The following is a 17,500-nucleotide window of genomic DNA, read 5'->3' as shown; positions in this document are numbered from 1 at the left end:
GATTGGCAAGTGTGAGAAATTGCGGTGTTACAGCTACACCGCTGCTGTGCAATAATGGCGGGCCAGCTGTAATGTTAATTTGGCCCACGGGCCAGAGTTTGACCCCCATGGTTTACATGTATAACTTTCTCCGACTTTCTAGGACGTGTTTTATGCCACTTCTTTTTCTGTCTCATTTTGTCCACCAAACTTATAACGTGCATGAATGCACAAAGGTGAGTTTTGTTGATGTTATTGTCTTATGTGGAGTGCTAATCAGGCATATATGGTCCCTGCATGACTGCAAGCTAATCGATGCTAACATGCTATTTAGGCTAGCTGTATGTACATATTGCATCATTATGCCTCATTCGTAGCTATATTTCAGCTCATTTAGTTTCCTTTAAGTCCTCTTAATTCAATTTATATCTCATGACAAACTTTTTGTATGTAATATGGCTTTTAATTTTTTGCAGCTCCAGACAGATTTGTTTTTGTATTTTTGGTCCAATAATGCTCTTTCAACATTTTGGGTTGCCGACCCCTGATAGATAGATATATATATATATATATATATATATATATATATATATATATATATATATATATACACATATGCATGTACATGTATACACAGTTATAAATTCACACATACACACACACACGCATACATAAAGACAGAAATAAACACCTATAAACGTACATACAGTATATACATATAGATGGATATATACATAAACACACACATACGTACAGTATATATACATAAGTCTACACAACTACATATAAATATACATATAAATATATTTATACATGTATATTCACACACTCTCTCTTACACACTCTCTCTTACACACACACACGCACACACACACACGCACACACACACATTAATAAACACCTATAAACATATATACATATAGATGCATATATACATAAACACACACATACGTACAATATATATACATAAGTCTATACAACCACATATAAATATATATACATACACACATATATATTTATACATATATATTCTCACACACACGCACACACACACACACGCATACATAAACACAGAAATAAACACCTATAAACATATATACAGTATATACATATAGATGCATATATACATAAATACACACATATGTACAGTATATATACATACGTCTACACAATTAAATATAAATATACACACATATATTTATACGTATATATTCTCTCACACACACACACACACACACATAAACACAGAAATAAACACCTATAAACGTATATACAGTATATACATATAGATGCATATATACATAAACACACACATACGTGCAGTATATATACATACGTCTACACAACTAAATATAAATATACATATATATATATATTTATACATATATATTCACACACACTCTCTTACACACACACACACACACACACACACACATAAACACAGAAATAAACACCTATAAACATATATACAGTATATACATATATACATAAACACACACATACGTACAGTATATATACATACGTCTATACAACCACATTTAAATATATATGTATACACACATATATATTTATACATATATATTCTCACACACACACACACACATACATAAACACAGAAATAAACACCTATAAACATATATACAGTATATACATATAGATGCATATATACATAAACACACACATACGTACAGTATATATACATACGTCTACACAATTAAATATAAATATACACACATATATTTATACATATATATTCTCACACACACACACACACACACACACACGCATACATAAACACAGAAATAAACACCTATAAACGTATATACAGTATATACATATAGATGCATATATACATAAACACACACATACGTACAGTATATATACATACGTCTACACAACTAAATATAAATATATATATATATATATATATTTGTACATGTATATTCACACACTCTCTTACACACACACACACACACACACACACGCGCACATGAACACAGAAATAAACACCTATAAACATATATACAGTATATACATATAGATGCATATATACATAAACACACACATACATACAGTATATATACATACGTCTATACAACCACATTTAAATATATATACATACACACATATATATTTATACATATATATTCTCACACACACACACATATTCTTGTATTTCTTACTTTCTTGAGACCTCTGAAAAATGCCTACCACTTTAAGCCCACTCTTTCTAATTATATAAATATTTTTACGTATACATATACACATATATACAGTATATACATGTACATTTATATATACATAAAAACACACATATGTACAGTATGTATACATATGTCTATACAACTACATACATATATATTTATACATTTACATACATATATATTTTTACATGTACATACAGATGTATTTATACATATACACACACACACACACACACACACACACACACACACACACACACACACACACACACACACACACACACACACACACACACACACACACACACACACACATTTCATACCTTCTTGGGACCTGAGAAAAATGCCTTCCTCTTTAGGCCCACCCTTTCTAGTTACATAAATATTTGTATTTCCAACAATAATAATATATACAAACTATGCAAATAGAAAAAAGTAAACTTTTAGTGAAATTTTTAATTTTGGGGAATTTTTTGTTTGTAATTGTTTTTTCCCCCTCATTATTTACTTCAAGTTATGACAGTTTTTAATCAATTTTAGCCACTGGGGGCGCATTTCTATTTCTTACACACACTTGTCGTTGCATATGTTGGCCAGAGGGGGAGCACTTCAAATGTTTACACACACTTGTTATTTTAAATGTTGACCAGAGCAGGAGTCAATTTGAAAAAAACCCTCCATTTTCCCCCCTAATTTTGATAGAGTTTCTCCAAAATGTGTTAGATGCAATGGTTTCCTGTGTCGGGACCATGATTTATGTCCTAACTAGTTCACACCTCCTCATATGGAAGCTACTTTTCCTTGTTGGTGTCTCAAGACAGGTAGAAATACAAGACCACACACACACAAATATACATATACCCAAATATATACATATACACACAAACATACAGTATATATACATACAAACCCAATTTCCATATGAGTTGGGAAATTGTGTTAGATGTAAATATAAACAGAATACAATGATTTGCAAATCCTTTTCAACTCATATTCAATTGAATGCACTACAAAGACAACATATTTGATGTTCGAACTCGAAAACTAAATTTTTTTTGTTGCAAATAATAATTAACCTAAAATTTCATGTGCCAAAGTAGTTGGGAAAGGGCATGTTCACCACTGTGTTACATCACCTTTTCTCTTAACAACACTCAATAAACGTTTGGGAACTGAGGAAACTAATGGTTGAAGCTTTGAAAGTGGAATTCTTTCCCATTCTTGTTTTATGTAGAGCTTCAGTCCTTCAACAGTCCGATGTCTCCGATTTTCGTATTTTACGCTTCATAATGCGCCACACATTTTTGATGGGGGACTGGTCAGGAAAGTACCCGCACTCTTTTTTTTTTTTACAAAGCCACGCTGTTGTAACACGTGCTGAATGTGGCTTGGCATTGTCTTGCATGAAAAAGACGGCGCTTAGATGGCAGCATATGTTGTTCCAAAACCTGTATGTACTTTTCAGCATTAATGGTGCCTTCACAGATGTGTAAGTTACCCATGCCTTGGGCACTAATGCACCCCCATACCATCACAGATGCTGGCTTTTGAAGTTTGCTTTTGAAGTATGGATGGTTTGCTTCCCCTTTGGTCCGGATGACACAATGTAGAATATTTCCAAAAACAATTTGAAATGTGGACTCGTCAGACCACAGAACACTTTTCCACTTTGCATCAGTCCATCTTAGATGATCTTGGGCCCAGAGAAGCCGGCGGCGTTTGTGGGTGTTGTTGATAAATGGCTTTCGCTTTGCATAGTAGAGCTTTAACTTGCGCTTACAGATGTAGCGACGAACTGTATTTAGTGACAGTGGTTTTCTGAAGTGTTTCTGAGCCCATGTGGTGATATCCTTTAGAGATTGATGTCGGTTTTTGATACAGTGCCGTCTGAGGGATCGAAGGTCACGGTCATTCAATGTTGGTTTCCGGCCATGCCGCTTACGTGGAGTGATTTCTCCAGATTCTCTGAACCTTTTGATGATATTACGGACCGTAGATGTTGAAATCCCTAAATTTCTTGCAATTGCACTTTGAGAAACGTTGTTCTTAAACTGTTTGACTATTTGCTCACACAGTTGTGGACAAAGGGGTGTACCTCGCCCCATCCTTTCTTGTGAACGACTGAGCATGTTTTGGGAAGCTGTTTTTATACCCAATCATGGCAATTAGCCTGCACACCTGTGGGACGTTCCAAATAAGTGTTTGATGAGCATTCCTTAACTTTATCAGTATTTATTGCCACCTTTCCCAACTTCTTTGTCACGTGTTGCTGGCATCAAATTCTAAAGTTAATGATTATTTGCAACAACAAAAAATGTTTGTGAGTTTGAACATCAAATATGTTGTCTTTGTAGCATATTCAACTGAATATGGGTTGAAAAGGATTTGCAAATCATTGTATTCTGTTTATATTTACATCTAACACAATTTCCCAACTCATATGGAAACGGGGTTTGTATATATTTATACATATATGCATATATACAGATACAAATATATTCATACACACTCACAATACACAATAATTCAACACCCCTTATGACAATCGACATAATGTATCACAAAATATGATACTTGTTGGCAGGAGCTAATTGCTGCCAACAACAACACCGCTGGGGAGTAATTATAAATTCATAAATAAATATGATTCCACTTACTCATTGGTTGGAATGGTTGAGACGTACGCGGCTGGTTCTTGCACATGAACAGTTCCGAATTTGTCTGTTGCTATTGTGTGTGAATAAAAAAAAAAAAAATGCAAGTAAAACAATGACATTGAGATCACTTGTCACAATAAAGCAGAACAATTGTTGTACGAAATAATGTACATAAAGAACTACATCTATTTCAAATATCTACATCGGGGTGTCCAAAGTGTGGCCCGGGGGCCATTTAGGGCCCGCAGCACATCATTCTAAAAATACTATATTTGTTAAACAATAAAAAGTGGAATAAAAGAGCAAATTGGTGAAATGCAATGAGGAAAAAGTTGCATTGTGGCATCTAATAACACAATGTTTTTAATTATTAAAAAAAAAAAAATAATGAATAAAAATCAATGCTGCTATAAATTATTGATTGATCTTGTTCTTTCGGTCATAACCCAAAGCTCATGACCATAGGTGAGGATGGGAACGTAGATCGACCAGTAAATTGAGAGCTTTGCCTTCCAGCTCAGATCCTTCTTTACCACAACGGATCGATACAGGGTCCGCATTACTGAAGACGGTCGGTCGATCTCACGATCTACTTTTCCCCCACTCGTGAACAAGACTCCCAGGTACTTTAACTCCTCCACCCGGTATAGCTCGGTTGGTGGAGTGGCCGTTCCAGCAACTTGAGGGTTCTAGGTTCGATTCCCGCTTCCGCCATCCTTGTCACTGCCGTTGTGTCCTTGGGCAAGACACTTCACCCACCTGCTCCCAGTGCCACCCAAACTGGTTTAAATGTAACTTAGATATTGGGTTTCACTATGTAAAGCGCTTTGAGTCACTAGAGAAAAAGCGCTATATAAATATAAGTCACTTCACTTCACTTCACTTGGGGCAGGGTCTTTGGAGCATACAAAGTTCCTTTCACTGGGACAAAAGGGCCTGGCTCAACTCCTGAAAAATCAACCCCACACCATGATTCCTCCTGATTCTGATCATTTGAATAGGTGGCCAAATACTTTTGGCAATATAGTGTATTTATAGCCTTCGAAAATGAGGCGGTGCATTTACTTTAAACACACTAATAAAACATCGTAAACGAACCACTCTCTGACAACAAACGTGCAAGTGTCTGACGTGGTGCGAATTGTAATACAAACCCTGTTTCCATGTGAGTTGGGAAATTGTGTTAGATGTAAATATAAACAGAATACAATGATTTGTAAATCATTTTCAACCCATATTCAGTTGAATATGCTACAAAGACAAGATATTTGATGTTCAAACTGATAAACTTTTTTTTTTGTGCAAATAATCATTAACTTTAGAATTTGATGCCAGCAACACATGACAAAGAAGTTGGGAAAGGTGGCAATAAATACTGATAAAGTTGAGGAAGGCTCATCAAACACTTATTTGGAACATCCCACAGGTGTGTAGGCTAATTGGGAACAGGTGGGTGCCATGATTGGGTATAAAAACAGCTTCCCAAAAAATGCTCAGTCTTTCACAAGAAAGGATGGGGCGAGGTACACCCCTTTGTCCACAACTGTGTGAGCAAATAGTCAAACAGTTTAAGAACAACATTTCTCAAAGTGCAATTGCAAGAAATTTAGGGATTTCAACATCTACGGTCCATAATATCATCAAAAGGTTCAGAGAATCTGGAAAAATCACTCCACGTAAGCGGCATGGTCAGAAACCAACATTGAATGACTGACCTTCGATCCCTCAGACGGCACTGTATCAAAAACCGACATCAATCTCTAAAGGATATCACCACATGGGCTCAGGAACACTTCAGAAAACCACTGTCACTAAATACAGTTGGTCGCTACATCTGTAAGTGCAAGTTAAAGCTCTACTTTGCAAAGTGAAAGCCATTTATCAACAACATCCAGAAACACCGCCAGCTTCTCTGGGGCCGAGATCATCTAAGATGGACTGATGCAAAGTGGAAAAGTGTTCTGTGGTCTGACGAGTCCACATTTCAAATTGTTTTTGGAAATATTCTACATCGTGTCATCCGGACCAAAGGGGAAGCGAACCATCCAGACTGTTATCGACGCAAAGTTCACAAGCCAGCATCTGTGATGGTATGGGGGTGCATTAGTGCCCAAGGCATGGGTAACTTACACATCTGTGAAGGCACCATTAATGCTGAAAGCTACATACAGGTTTTGGAACAACATATGCTGCCATCTAAGCGCCGTCTTTTTCGTGGACGCCCCTGCTTATTTCAGCAAGACAATGCCAAGCCACATTCAGCACGTGTTACAACAGCGTGGCTTCATAAAAAAAGAGTGCGTGTACTTTCTTGGCCCGCCTACAGTCCAGACCTGTCTCCCATGGAAAATGTGTGGCGCATTATGAAGCGTAAAATACGACAGTGGAGACCCCTGACTGTTGAACGACTGAAGCTCTACATAAAACAAGAATGGGAAAGAATTCCACTTTCAAAGCTTCAACAATTAGTTTCCTCAGTTCCCAAACGTTTATTGAGTGTTGTTAAAAGAAAAGGTGATTTAACACAGTGGTGAACATGCCCTTTCCCAACTACTTTGGCACGTGTTGCAGCCATGAAATTCTAAGTTAATTATTAATTGCAAAAAAAAAAGTTTTTGAGTTTGAACATCAAATATTTTGTCTTTGTAGCATATTCAACTGAATATGGGTTGAAAATGATTTGCAAATCATTGTATTCTGTTTATATTTACATCTAACACAATTTCCCAACTCATATGGAAACGGGGTTTGTAGTTTAAAAAAATATATATCTTACCTGCTGTCTGTTCAAGTCTTGAATCAAACCGAAAGAGATGTTGGAGATACGTCGAACCACACCCAGGTCCATCTCAATGCGGGTCTTCTCAGTCAGGGTGACGTTAAGTAGGTTGGTCAGGTTCCGCCGCAGGTGCCTGAGCGCCACGTTCTCGATGGAGAGTCGGCTGAAGCTCTCCTCCAGGTCCTGGATGCGCGCGGTGGACGGTGAGTCCTGCGTCTTACCGTAGACCAAAAACAGCACCAGGCTGACGATGATGAGCGACTGAATGAGCGAGGAGAAAAAGAAGATGATCCTCAGGTAGTAGCCGCAGCTCTTGCCCTTTGACCGGTACCGCGTCTTCTTCTGAGCCTGCGGGCTGGACTTGGACACCTGGGAGTAACCGCTGCTGTACATGATTGCAGGGGAGAGGGGGGAAAAAAATCTGCAAAATTCCTCCAAATCTCGACTTGTTTTAGAGACTATAAGTCCACGTCTTGTAGGGATGGAGACCCAAAGCCCAAAACTGGAGACAAGCGGGCCGGATGTTTCCTTTGTGTGACGGTGAAAGCATGAGAATCGATCAGATTGTGGCTGAGGCGTAAACATGGGTTGGAATTTATAAACTGCTTTGGTCACGGACTTCCCATGATGGGAAGTTAGCTGAAGTCCAGACCCCTCCCATCATCAGTCTGCTCTTCCTTACTGGCGTCTGTACACACTTACTACAGACTAGTGTTGTCCCGGGACCGGGACCAAATTGTATTTTGATACTTTTCTAGTTAAAAGGGGACCACAAAAAAAATGGCATTATTGGCTTTATCTTGTGTACGCTCCATTTTAGTCTAATGAACTAACTTGTTCATTTTATTATATGTACCGGTGCCAAAATGCATATATTTTATATATATATATATATATATATATATATATACATATATATATATATATATATATATATATATATATATACACATATATATATATATATATATATATATATATATATATATACATATATATATATATATATATCTATATATATACAGTGGGGCAAAAAAGTATTTAGTCAGCCAGCGATTGTGCAAGTTCTCCCACTTAAAATGATGACAGAGGTCTGTAATTTTCCTCATAGGTACACTTCAACTGTGAGAGACAATGTGGAAAAAAAATCCAGGAATTCACATTGTAGGAATTTTAAAGAATTTATTTGTAAATTATCGTGGAAAATAAGTATTTGGTCAATAACAAAAATTCAACTCAATACTTTGTAATATAACCTTTGTTGGCAATAACAGAGGTCAAATGATTATTATATGTCTTTACCAGGTTTGCACACACAGTTGCTGGTATTTTGGCCCATTCCTCTATGCAGATCTTCTTGAGAGCAGTGATGTTTTGGGGCTGTCGCCGAGCAACACAGACTTTCAACTCCCTCCACAGATTTTCTATGGGGTTGAGGTCTGGGAGACTGGCTAGGCCACTCCAGGACTTTCAAATGCTTCTTACGGTGTGTTTGGGATCATTGTCATGCTGGAAGACCCAGCCACGTTTCATCTTCAAAGCTCTCACTGATGGAAGGAGGTTTCGGCTCAAAATCTCATGATACATGGCCCCGTTCATTCTTTCCTTAACACGGATCAATCGTCCTGTCCCCTTAGCAGAAAAACAGCCCCAAAGCATGATGTTTCCACCCCCATGCTTCACAGTAGGTGTGGTGTTCTTGGGATGCAACTCAGTATTCTTCTTCCTCCAAACACCACGAGTTGAGTTTATACCAAAATGGATACATGGATGATACAGCAGAGGATTGGGAGAATGTCATGTGGTCAGATGAAACCAAAATAGAACTTTTTGGTATAAACTCAATTCGTGGTGTTTGGAGGAAGAAGAATACTGAGTTGCATCCCAAGAACACCGTACCTACTGTGAAACATGGGGGTGGAAACATCATGCTTTGGGGCTGTTTTTCTGCTAAGGGGACAGGACGATTGATCCGTGTTAAGGAAAGAATGAATGGGGCCATGTATCGTGAGATTTTGAGCCAAAACCTCCTTCCATCAGGGAGAGCTTTGAATGGTTGAGCAAATACTTATTTTCCACCATATTTTACAAAAATATTCTTTAAAATTCCTGCAATGTGAATTCCTGGATTTTTTTTCACATTTTGTCTCTCACAGTTGAAGTGTACCTATGATGAAAATTACAGACCTCTGTCATCATTTTAAGTGGGAGAACTTGCACAATCGCTGGCTGACTAAATACTTTTTTGCCCCACTGTATATATATATACAAACATATGTACACATACAAACCCCGTTTCCATATGAGTTGGGAAATTGTGTTAGATGTAAATATAAACAGAATACAATGATTTACAAATCCTTTTCAACCCATATTCAGTTGAATATGCTACAAAAACAACATATTTGAAGTTAAAACTGGTAAACATTTTTTTTTTCTGCAAATAATCATTAACTTTAGAATTTGATGCCAGCAACACGTGACAGAGAAGTTGGGAAAGGTGGCAATAAATACTGATAAAGTTGAGGAATGTTCATCAAACACTTTTTTGGAACATCCCACAGGTGTGCAGGCTAATTGGGAACAGGTGGGTGCCATGATTGGGTATAAAAGCAGCTTCCATGAAATGCTAAGTAATTCACAAACAAGGATGGGGTGAAGGTCACCAATTTGTAAGCAAATTGTCGAACAGTTTTAGAACAACATTTCTCAACGAGCTATTGCAAGAAATTTAGGGATTTTACCATCTACGGTCCGTAAAATCATCAAAGGGTTCAGAAAATCTGGAGAAATCACTGCACGTAAGCGATGATATTACAGACCTTTGATCCCTCAGGCAGTATTGCATCAAAAAACGACATCAGCGTGTAAAGGATATCACCACATGGGCTCAGGAACACTTCATAAAACCACTGTCAGTAACTACAGTTGGTCGCTACATCTGAAAGTGCAAGTTAAAACTCTACTATGCAAAGCGAAACCCATTTATCAACAACACCAAGGAACGCCGCCGGCTTCGCTGGGCCCGAGCTCATCTAAGATGGACTGATGCAAAGTGGAAAAGTGTTCTGTGGTCTGATGAGTCCACATTTGAAATTATATTTGGAAACTGTGGACGTGGTGTCCTCCGGAACAAAAAGGAACATAACCATCCGGATTGTTATAGGCGCAAAGTTCAAAAGCCAGCATCTGTGATGGTATGGGGGTGTATTAGTGCCCAAGGCATGGGTAACTTACACATCTGTGAAGGCACCATTAATGCTGAACGGTCCATACAGGTTTTGGAGCAACAGATGTTGTCATCCAAACAACGTTATCATGGACGCCCCTGCTTATTTCAGCAAAACAATGCCAAGCCACGTGTTGCAACAAAAAGAGCGCGGGTACTTTCCTGGCCCGCCAGCAGTCCAGACCTGTCTCCCATCGAAAATGTGTGGCGCATTATGAAGCGTAAAATACGACAGCGGAGACCCCGGACTGTTGAAGGACTGAAGCTCTACATAAAACAAGAACGAGAACAAATTCCATTTTCAAAGCTTCAACAATTAGTTTCCTCAGTTCCCAAACGTTTATTGAGTGTTGTTAAAAGAAAAGGTGAAGTAACACAGTGGTGAACATGCCCTTTCCCAACTACTTTGGCACGTTTTGCAGCCATGAAATTCTAAGTTAATTATTATTTGCAAAAAAAAAAAATAAACTTTAGGAGTTTGAACCTCAAATATGTTGTCTTTGTAGTGCATTCAACTGAATATGGGTTGTAAAGGATTTGCAAATCATTGTATTCCGTTTATATTTACATCTAACACAATTTCCCAACTCATAAGGAAACGGGATTTGTATGTGAAGTGAAGTGAATTATATTTATATAGAGCTTTTCTCTAGTGACTCAAAGTGCTTTACAAAGTGAAACCCAATATCTAAGTTACACTTAAACCAGTGTGGGTGGCACTGAGAACAGGTAGGTAAAGTGCCTTGCCCAAGGACACAACGACAATGACTAGGATGGCGGAAGCGGGAATCGAACCTGCAACCCTCAAGTTGCTGGCACGGCCACTCTACCAACCGAGCTATGCCGCCCGCCTGTTAACTATTTTATCTACTTTATTTTTTGTTCAAATAAAGCCAAAAATGCCATTTTTTGTGGTCCCTTTTATAAAGAAAAGCATCGAAAAGTACCAAAACATTTTGGTTTTCGGTAGCAAACTACTGGCGTGGGGACAACGCTGCAACACAGCGTGGCCCTTATCTTTTTTATGAAGCCCTAGATGGCGGCGTGTGAAGGATGGCCTCCTCCCTGTGCCAAAAAACATTTTTATGGGATCATGAACGGTGTTTTCCGCTGCACGGCCGGGCGACAAGACAATGGCTCGTGTTGTTCTTGTGACGTTCTCTCGGGGAGGCGCCTTTGATGCACCGGGTCTCAGTCCAACACCGTGACGTGGGCAAGAATGCCCTCCGTCTCACAGGACGCGCACACACGCACGCGCACACACACACACACACACACACACACACACACACACACACACACACACACACACACACACACACACACACACACACACACACACACACACACACACACATTTCAAAATGAAAACTAAAGGCCTGACAGTAACAGAGCCACTACATTTTTTCTTTTTTTTTTGGTTTCCCCTGCCAGGCATTGTTGACGAGCCAAGCCTCATCTTGACAGGAAGCAGTATTTCATGGAGGGGGTGCTGATGGCCAGACGTTTATGTACTAGATTGGAGATAAGGGGGCGCCAACAAACACAGGATATTAGAGAAAATGCAAGACGTAAACATTGAGCAGATTTAATTGAATTTGAAGTGGGTTGTTTTTTTTATGTACATGCGCCAACATCAGGTTGGGACGGTGCAGTATTCCTTTTTTTAGACCTCTTCATGGGCGGTGGTCGATCTTGGACAGAGTGTTCATAAATCATTTAAAGTGGCTCGTTGTGTTTTGTTTTTTTTTCCTTCTCCATGTGTTATTCTAAACCAGACCCGGGTCAGATGCACATTATTTTATTTTAGATCTTTAAGATGAAAACTGTAGCTGCCATTATGATGTGCACTCATGTTTCATAATGACCGGAAGTCTTGAACTATCCATCCATTTTCTTCCGGTTATCCGAGGTCGGGTCGCGGGGGCAGCAGCCAAAGCAGAGAAGACCCAGACTTTCCTCAATCAATCAATCAATGTTTACTTATCCATCCATCCATTTTCTACCGCTTATTCCCTTTCGGGGTCGCGGGGGGTGCTGGCGCCTATCTTAGCTACAATCGGGCGGAAGGCAGGGTACACCCTGGACAAGTCGCCACCTCATCGCAGGGCCAACACAGATAGACAGACAACATTCACACTCACATTCACACACTAGGGCCAATTTAGTGTTGCCAATCAACCTATCCCCAGGTGCATGTCTTTGGAAGTGGGAGGAGGCCGGAGTACCCGGAGGGAACCCACGCATTCACGGGGAGAACATGCAAACTCCACACAGAAAGATCCCGAGCCTGGATTTGAACCCAGGACTGCAGGAACTTTGTATTGTGAGGCAGACGCAATAACCCCTCTGCCACCGTGAAGCCCATGTTTACTTATATAGCCCTAAATCACTAGTGTCTCAAAGGGCTGCACAAACCACTACGACATCCTCGGTAGGCCCACATAAGGGCAAGGAAAACTCACACCCAGTGGGACCTTGGTGACAATGATGACTATGAGAACCTTGGCGAGAACAAAAGCAATGGATGTCAAGCGGGTCTAACATGATACTGTGAAAGTTCAATCCATAATGGATCCAACACATTCGCGACAGTCCAGTCCAAAGCGGATCCAACACAGCAGCAGATACACAGGCAAGCGGTACATGGCCACCGGATCGGACCGGACCCCCTCCACAAGGGAGAGTGGGACATAGGAGAAAAAGAAAAGAAACGGCAGATCAACTGGTCTAAAAAGGGAGTCTATTTAAAGGCTAGAGTATACAAATGAGTTTTAAAGTGAGACTTAAATGCTTCTACTGAGGTGGCATCTCGAACTGTTACCGGGAGGGCATTCCAGAGTACTGGAGCCCGAAATGAAAAAGCTCTATAGCCCGCAGACTTTTTTTGGGCTTTGGGAATCACTAATAAGCCGGAGTCCTTTGAACGCAGATTTCTTGCCGGGACATATGGTACAATACAATCGGCAAGATAGGATGGAGCTAGACCGTGTAGTATTTTATACGTAAGTAGTAAAACCTTAAAGTCACATCTTAAGTGCACAGGAAGCCAGTGCAGGTGAGCCAGTACAGGTGTAATGTGATCAAACTTTCTTGTTCTTGTCAAAAGTCCAGCAGCCGCATTTTGTACCAACTGTAATCTTTTAATGCTAGACATGGGGAGACCCGAAAATAATACGTTACAGTAGTCGAAGCGGGACGTAACAAACGCATGGATAATGATCTCAGCGTCTTTAGTGGACAGAATGGAGCGAATTTTTGCGATATTACGGAGATGAAAGAAGGCCGTTTTAGTAAGGCTTTTAATGTGTGACTCAAAGGAGAGAGTTGGGTCGAAGATAATAGCCAGATTCTTTACCGTGTTGCCTTGTTTAATTGTTTGGTTGTCAAATGTTAGAGTTGTATTGTTAAATAGAGGTCGGTGTCTAGCAGGACCGATAATCAGCATTTCCGTTTTTTTGGCGTTGAGTTGCAAAAAGTTAGCGGACATCCATTGTTTAATTTCATTAAGACACGCCTCCAGCTGACACACGCCCAGCTCTTCCCGGGGGATCCTGAGGCAATCCCAGGCCAGAAGGGAGACATAGTCTTCCCAACGTGACCTGGGTCTTCCCCGTGGCCTCCTACCGGTTGATAATTATCATTAACTTAGAATTTAATGGCAGCAACACATTGCAAAAAAGTTGGCATTTTTACCACTGTGTTACATGGCCTTTCCTTTTAACAGCACTCAGAAAATTTTTGGAACTGAGAAGACCAATAATAATTCAACACCCCTCATGACAATTGAAATAATGCATAACAATATATTACACTTTTTACAAGTATTTCTTACTGTACTACAATATATGCATTTCTGCAGCCGAATATGCATATGTAATGACAGCCAACAAGTTAATTTACCTAAAGAGGGCATGACTTGGAAGAAGCTTCATGTCCTCTGGGAAGGCTGTCCACAGGGTTGCCGGTGCGTTTAGAGTAGGGGTCGGGAACCTTTTTGGCTGAGAGAGCCAAGAAGCCAAATATTTTAAAATGTATTTCCGTAAGAGCCATATAATATTTTTTTAACCCTGAACACAACTAAACGTGTGCATTTTTAAGTAAGACTAACATTTCTAGAGTATAATAAGTCTCTTATTCTTTGTAATAACATTGTTATTCTGAAGCTAACTGTGGAGGGGGCGGGGCCTGCAAGCCTGCAGCGAAGCGGGGTGTTGCCAGGACCGGCCTCGAAATCAGCGACAGGTGCGTTGACGGCCCACCTGGGCCTTGTTATCTAATCACCTGTCGCTATGTTATAAGCAGCAGCCAGGAGGAGAGACGGGGTTGGGGCTGGAGCCAGAGCGCCAGCGAGAACGAAAGAGAAAAATACAATTGCGGGAAAGCAACTGAGAGACTTATTGAAAAATGAAACAATACTGTAACCCTGAAACAGGGTCTCATGTCGGTTCTTGGTGGTCTGAAGAACCCCCAGGAGGGAAGGCCCCACACTAACCAATAATAAATAAATAACTTCTTACCATCAACGCAACTTCTTGAACAGGTGCGGTAGAAAACGGATGGATGGACTAAAAATGCACGATGATGTTTTATATTTTGAACATCATTTTTAACACTGATTACAAGTGGAATTATTCATTATTTATCATGTTAAGCAGAGTCAGCTCAAATTTACCTGAGAGCCGGATGCAGTCATCAAAAGAGCCACATCTGGCTCCCGAGCCATGGGTTCTCTACCCCTGCTTTAGAGGAATGTTCCACCATTCTTCCAATAGTGCATTAATGAGGTCACACACTGATGTTGGGGGAGAAGGCCTGGCTCTCAGTCTCCGTTCTAATCCATCCCAAAGGTCTTCAGGTCAGGACTCTGTGCAGGCCAGTCAAGTTGATCCACGCCAGACTCTGCCATCCACGTCTTTATGGTCGTGTTGGAAGAGCAAGGGGCTCGCTCCAAACTGTTCCCGCAAGGTTGGGAGCAGGGAATTGTCCAAAATGTTTTGGTATCCTCGATCCATCCATTTTCCTCCGCTTATCCGAGGTCGGGTTGCGGGGGCAGGGCAGCAGCCTAAGCAGCGAAGCCCAGACTTTCCTCTCCCTAGCTACTTCGTCCAGCTCTTCCCGGGGGTTCCCGAGGCGTCCCCAAGCTAGCCGGGAGACATAGTCTTTCCAACGTGTCCTGGGTCTTCCCCGTGGCCTCCTACCGGTTGGACGTGCCCTAAACACATCCCTAGGGAGGCGTTCGGGTGGCATCCCGACCAGATGCCCGAACCACCTCATCTGGTTCCTCTCCATGTGGAGGAGCAGCGGCTTTACTTTGAGTTCCTCCCGGATGGCAGAGCTTCTCACCCTATCTCTAAGGGAGGAAACTCATTTGGGCCGCTTGTACCCGTGATCTTGTCCTTTCGGTCATGACCCAAAGTTCATGACCATAGGTGAGGATGGGAACGTAGATCGACCGGTAAATTGAGAGCTTTGCCTTCCGGCTCAGCTCCTTCTTCACCACAATGGATCGATACCGAAGACGCCGCTGTCGATCTCACCATCCACTCTTCCCTCACTCGTGAACAAGACTCCTAGGTACTTGAACTCCTCCACTTGGGGAAGGGTCTCTATTTCTTTTGTATTTTATGTCATTCTTTTGTTTTGTTTGCATGGCTCAAAATAAACCATTCATTCATTCATTATGCAACTCTTTTTTTATTTGACACTTATTGAAATATCTTGTGTGACAACAAGCACAAAAGTGCACTTTAATTGTTTTAAACTATTGTAGTGGCGTTCTGTACAAAAAGTGCACTTTAATTTGGTGTTGTTTTGATATGTCATCTTAGTGACATCATGCACAAAAGTGCAGTCATAGCTTGTTTTAAAATGTCTCTGACAATCTTGCACTTTCTGTTTTGGAAATGACATGCTTTAAAATGTAATATCGGAAATCATCGGTATCAATTTCAAAATTATCGGTACTGGTTTCAAAAAGTAAAATTATGACTTTTAAAAACTCCGCTTTGTACACTGATATAGAGAGAAGTACAAAGCACAGATAAACCTTAAAGGCACTGCCTTTGCGTGCGGACACAATCCCATAATATCTACGGCTTTTCACACACACAAGTGAATGCAAGCATACTTGGTCAACAGCCATACATGTCACACTGCGGGTGGCCGTATAAACAACTTTAACGCTGTAACAAATATGCGCCACACTGTGAACCCACAACAAACAAAAATGACAAACACATTTCGGGAGAACATCTGCACCGTGACACAACAAGAACACAACACAACAAATACCCAGAACCCTTTGCAGCACAAACTCTTCCGGGACGCTACAATTAACAAGTGGCAACAAAGAGGAATGCTCATCAAACACTTATTTGGAACATCCCACAGGTGAACGGGCTAATCGGGAACAGGTGGGTGCCACAAACAAGGATGGGGCGAGGGTCACCACTTTGTCAACAAATGCGTGAGCAAATTGTCCCAACAGTTTAAGAACAACATTTCTCAACCAGCTACTGCAAGGTCCGCAATATCATCAAAAAGTTCAGAGAATCTGGAAAAAATTACTGCACGTGACTTCGGATGCCTGTGACCTTCGATCCCCTCTGGCGGTATTGCATCAAAAAGCGACTTCAGTGTGTAAAGGACA

At 40.4% G+C, this 17,500-nt stretch overlaps 1 protein-coding gene across 3 annotated transcripts in view; it reads right to left on the bottom strand.

The window, feature by feature from the left end:
- The window catches only part of plvapa (plasmalemma vesicle associated protein a), a 68,121-nt gene that overhangs the window by 23,039 nt on the left and 27,582 nt on the right, over positions 1-17,500 (bottom strand). The window contains exons 3-4 of one of the 3 annotated variants that reach the window (XM_061919823.1): positions 7,617-7,880; positions 4,841-4,910 (exon numbers count right to left, since the gene is read on the bottom strand). In XM_061919823.1, the coding sequence (XP_061775807.1) occupies positions 4,841-4,910; positions 7,617-7,880 (334 nt within the window). Of the gene's footprint in view, positions 1-4,840; positions 4,911-7,616; positions 8,203-17,500 lie in introns of those variants that run through there. The other 2 variants (XM_061919824.1, XM_061919822.1) reach the window with 2 other exon arrangements.

Source organism: Nerophis ophidion, linkage group LG14 (genome assembly GCF_033978795.1).
Source record: "Nerophis ophidion isolate RoL-2023_Sa linkage group LG14, RoL_Noph_v1.0, whole genome shotgun sequence".
Lineage (NCBI taxonomy): Eukaryota > Metazoa > Chordata > Actinopteri > Syngnathiformes > Syngnathidae > Nerophis > Nerophis ophidion.
This window is presented reverse-complemented; position numbering and strand designations above follow the sequence as displayed.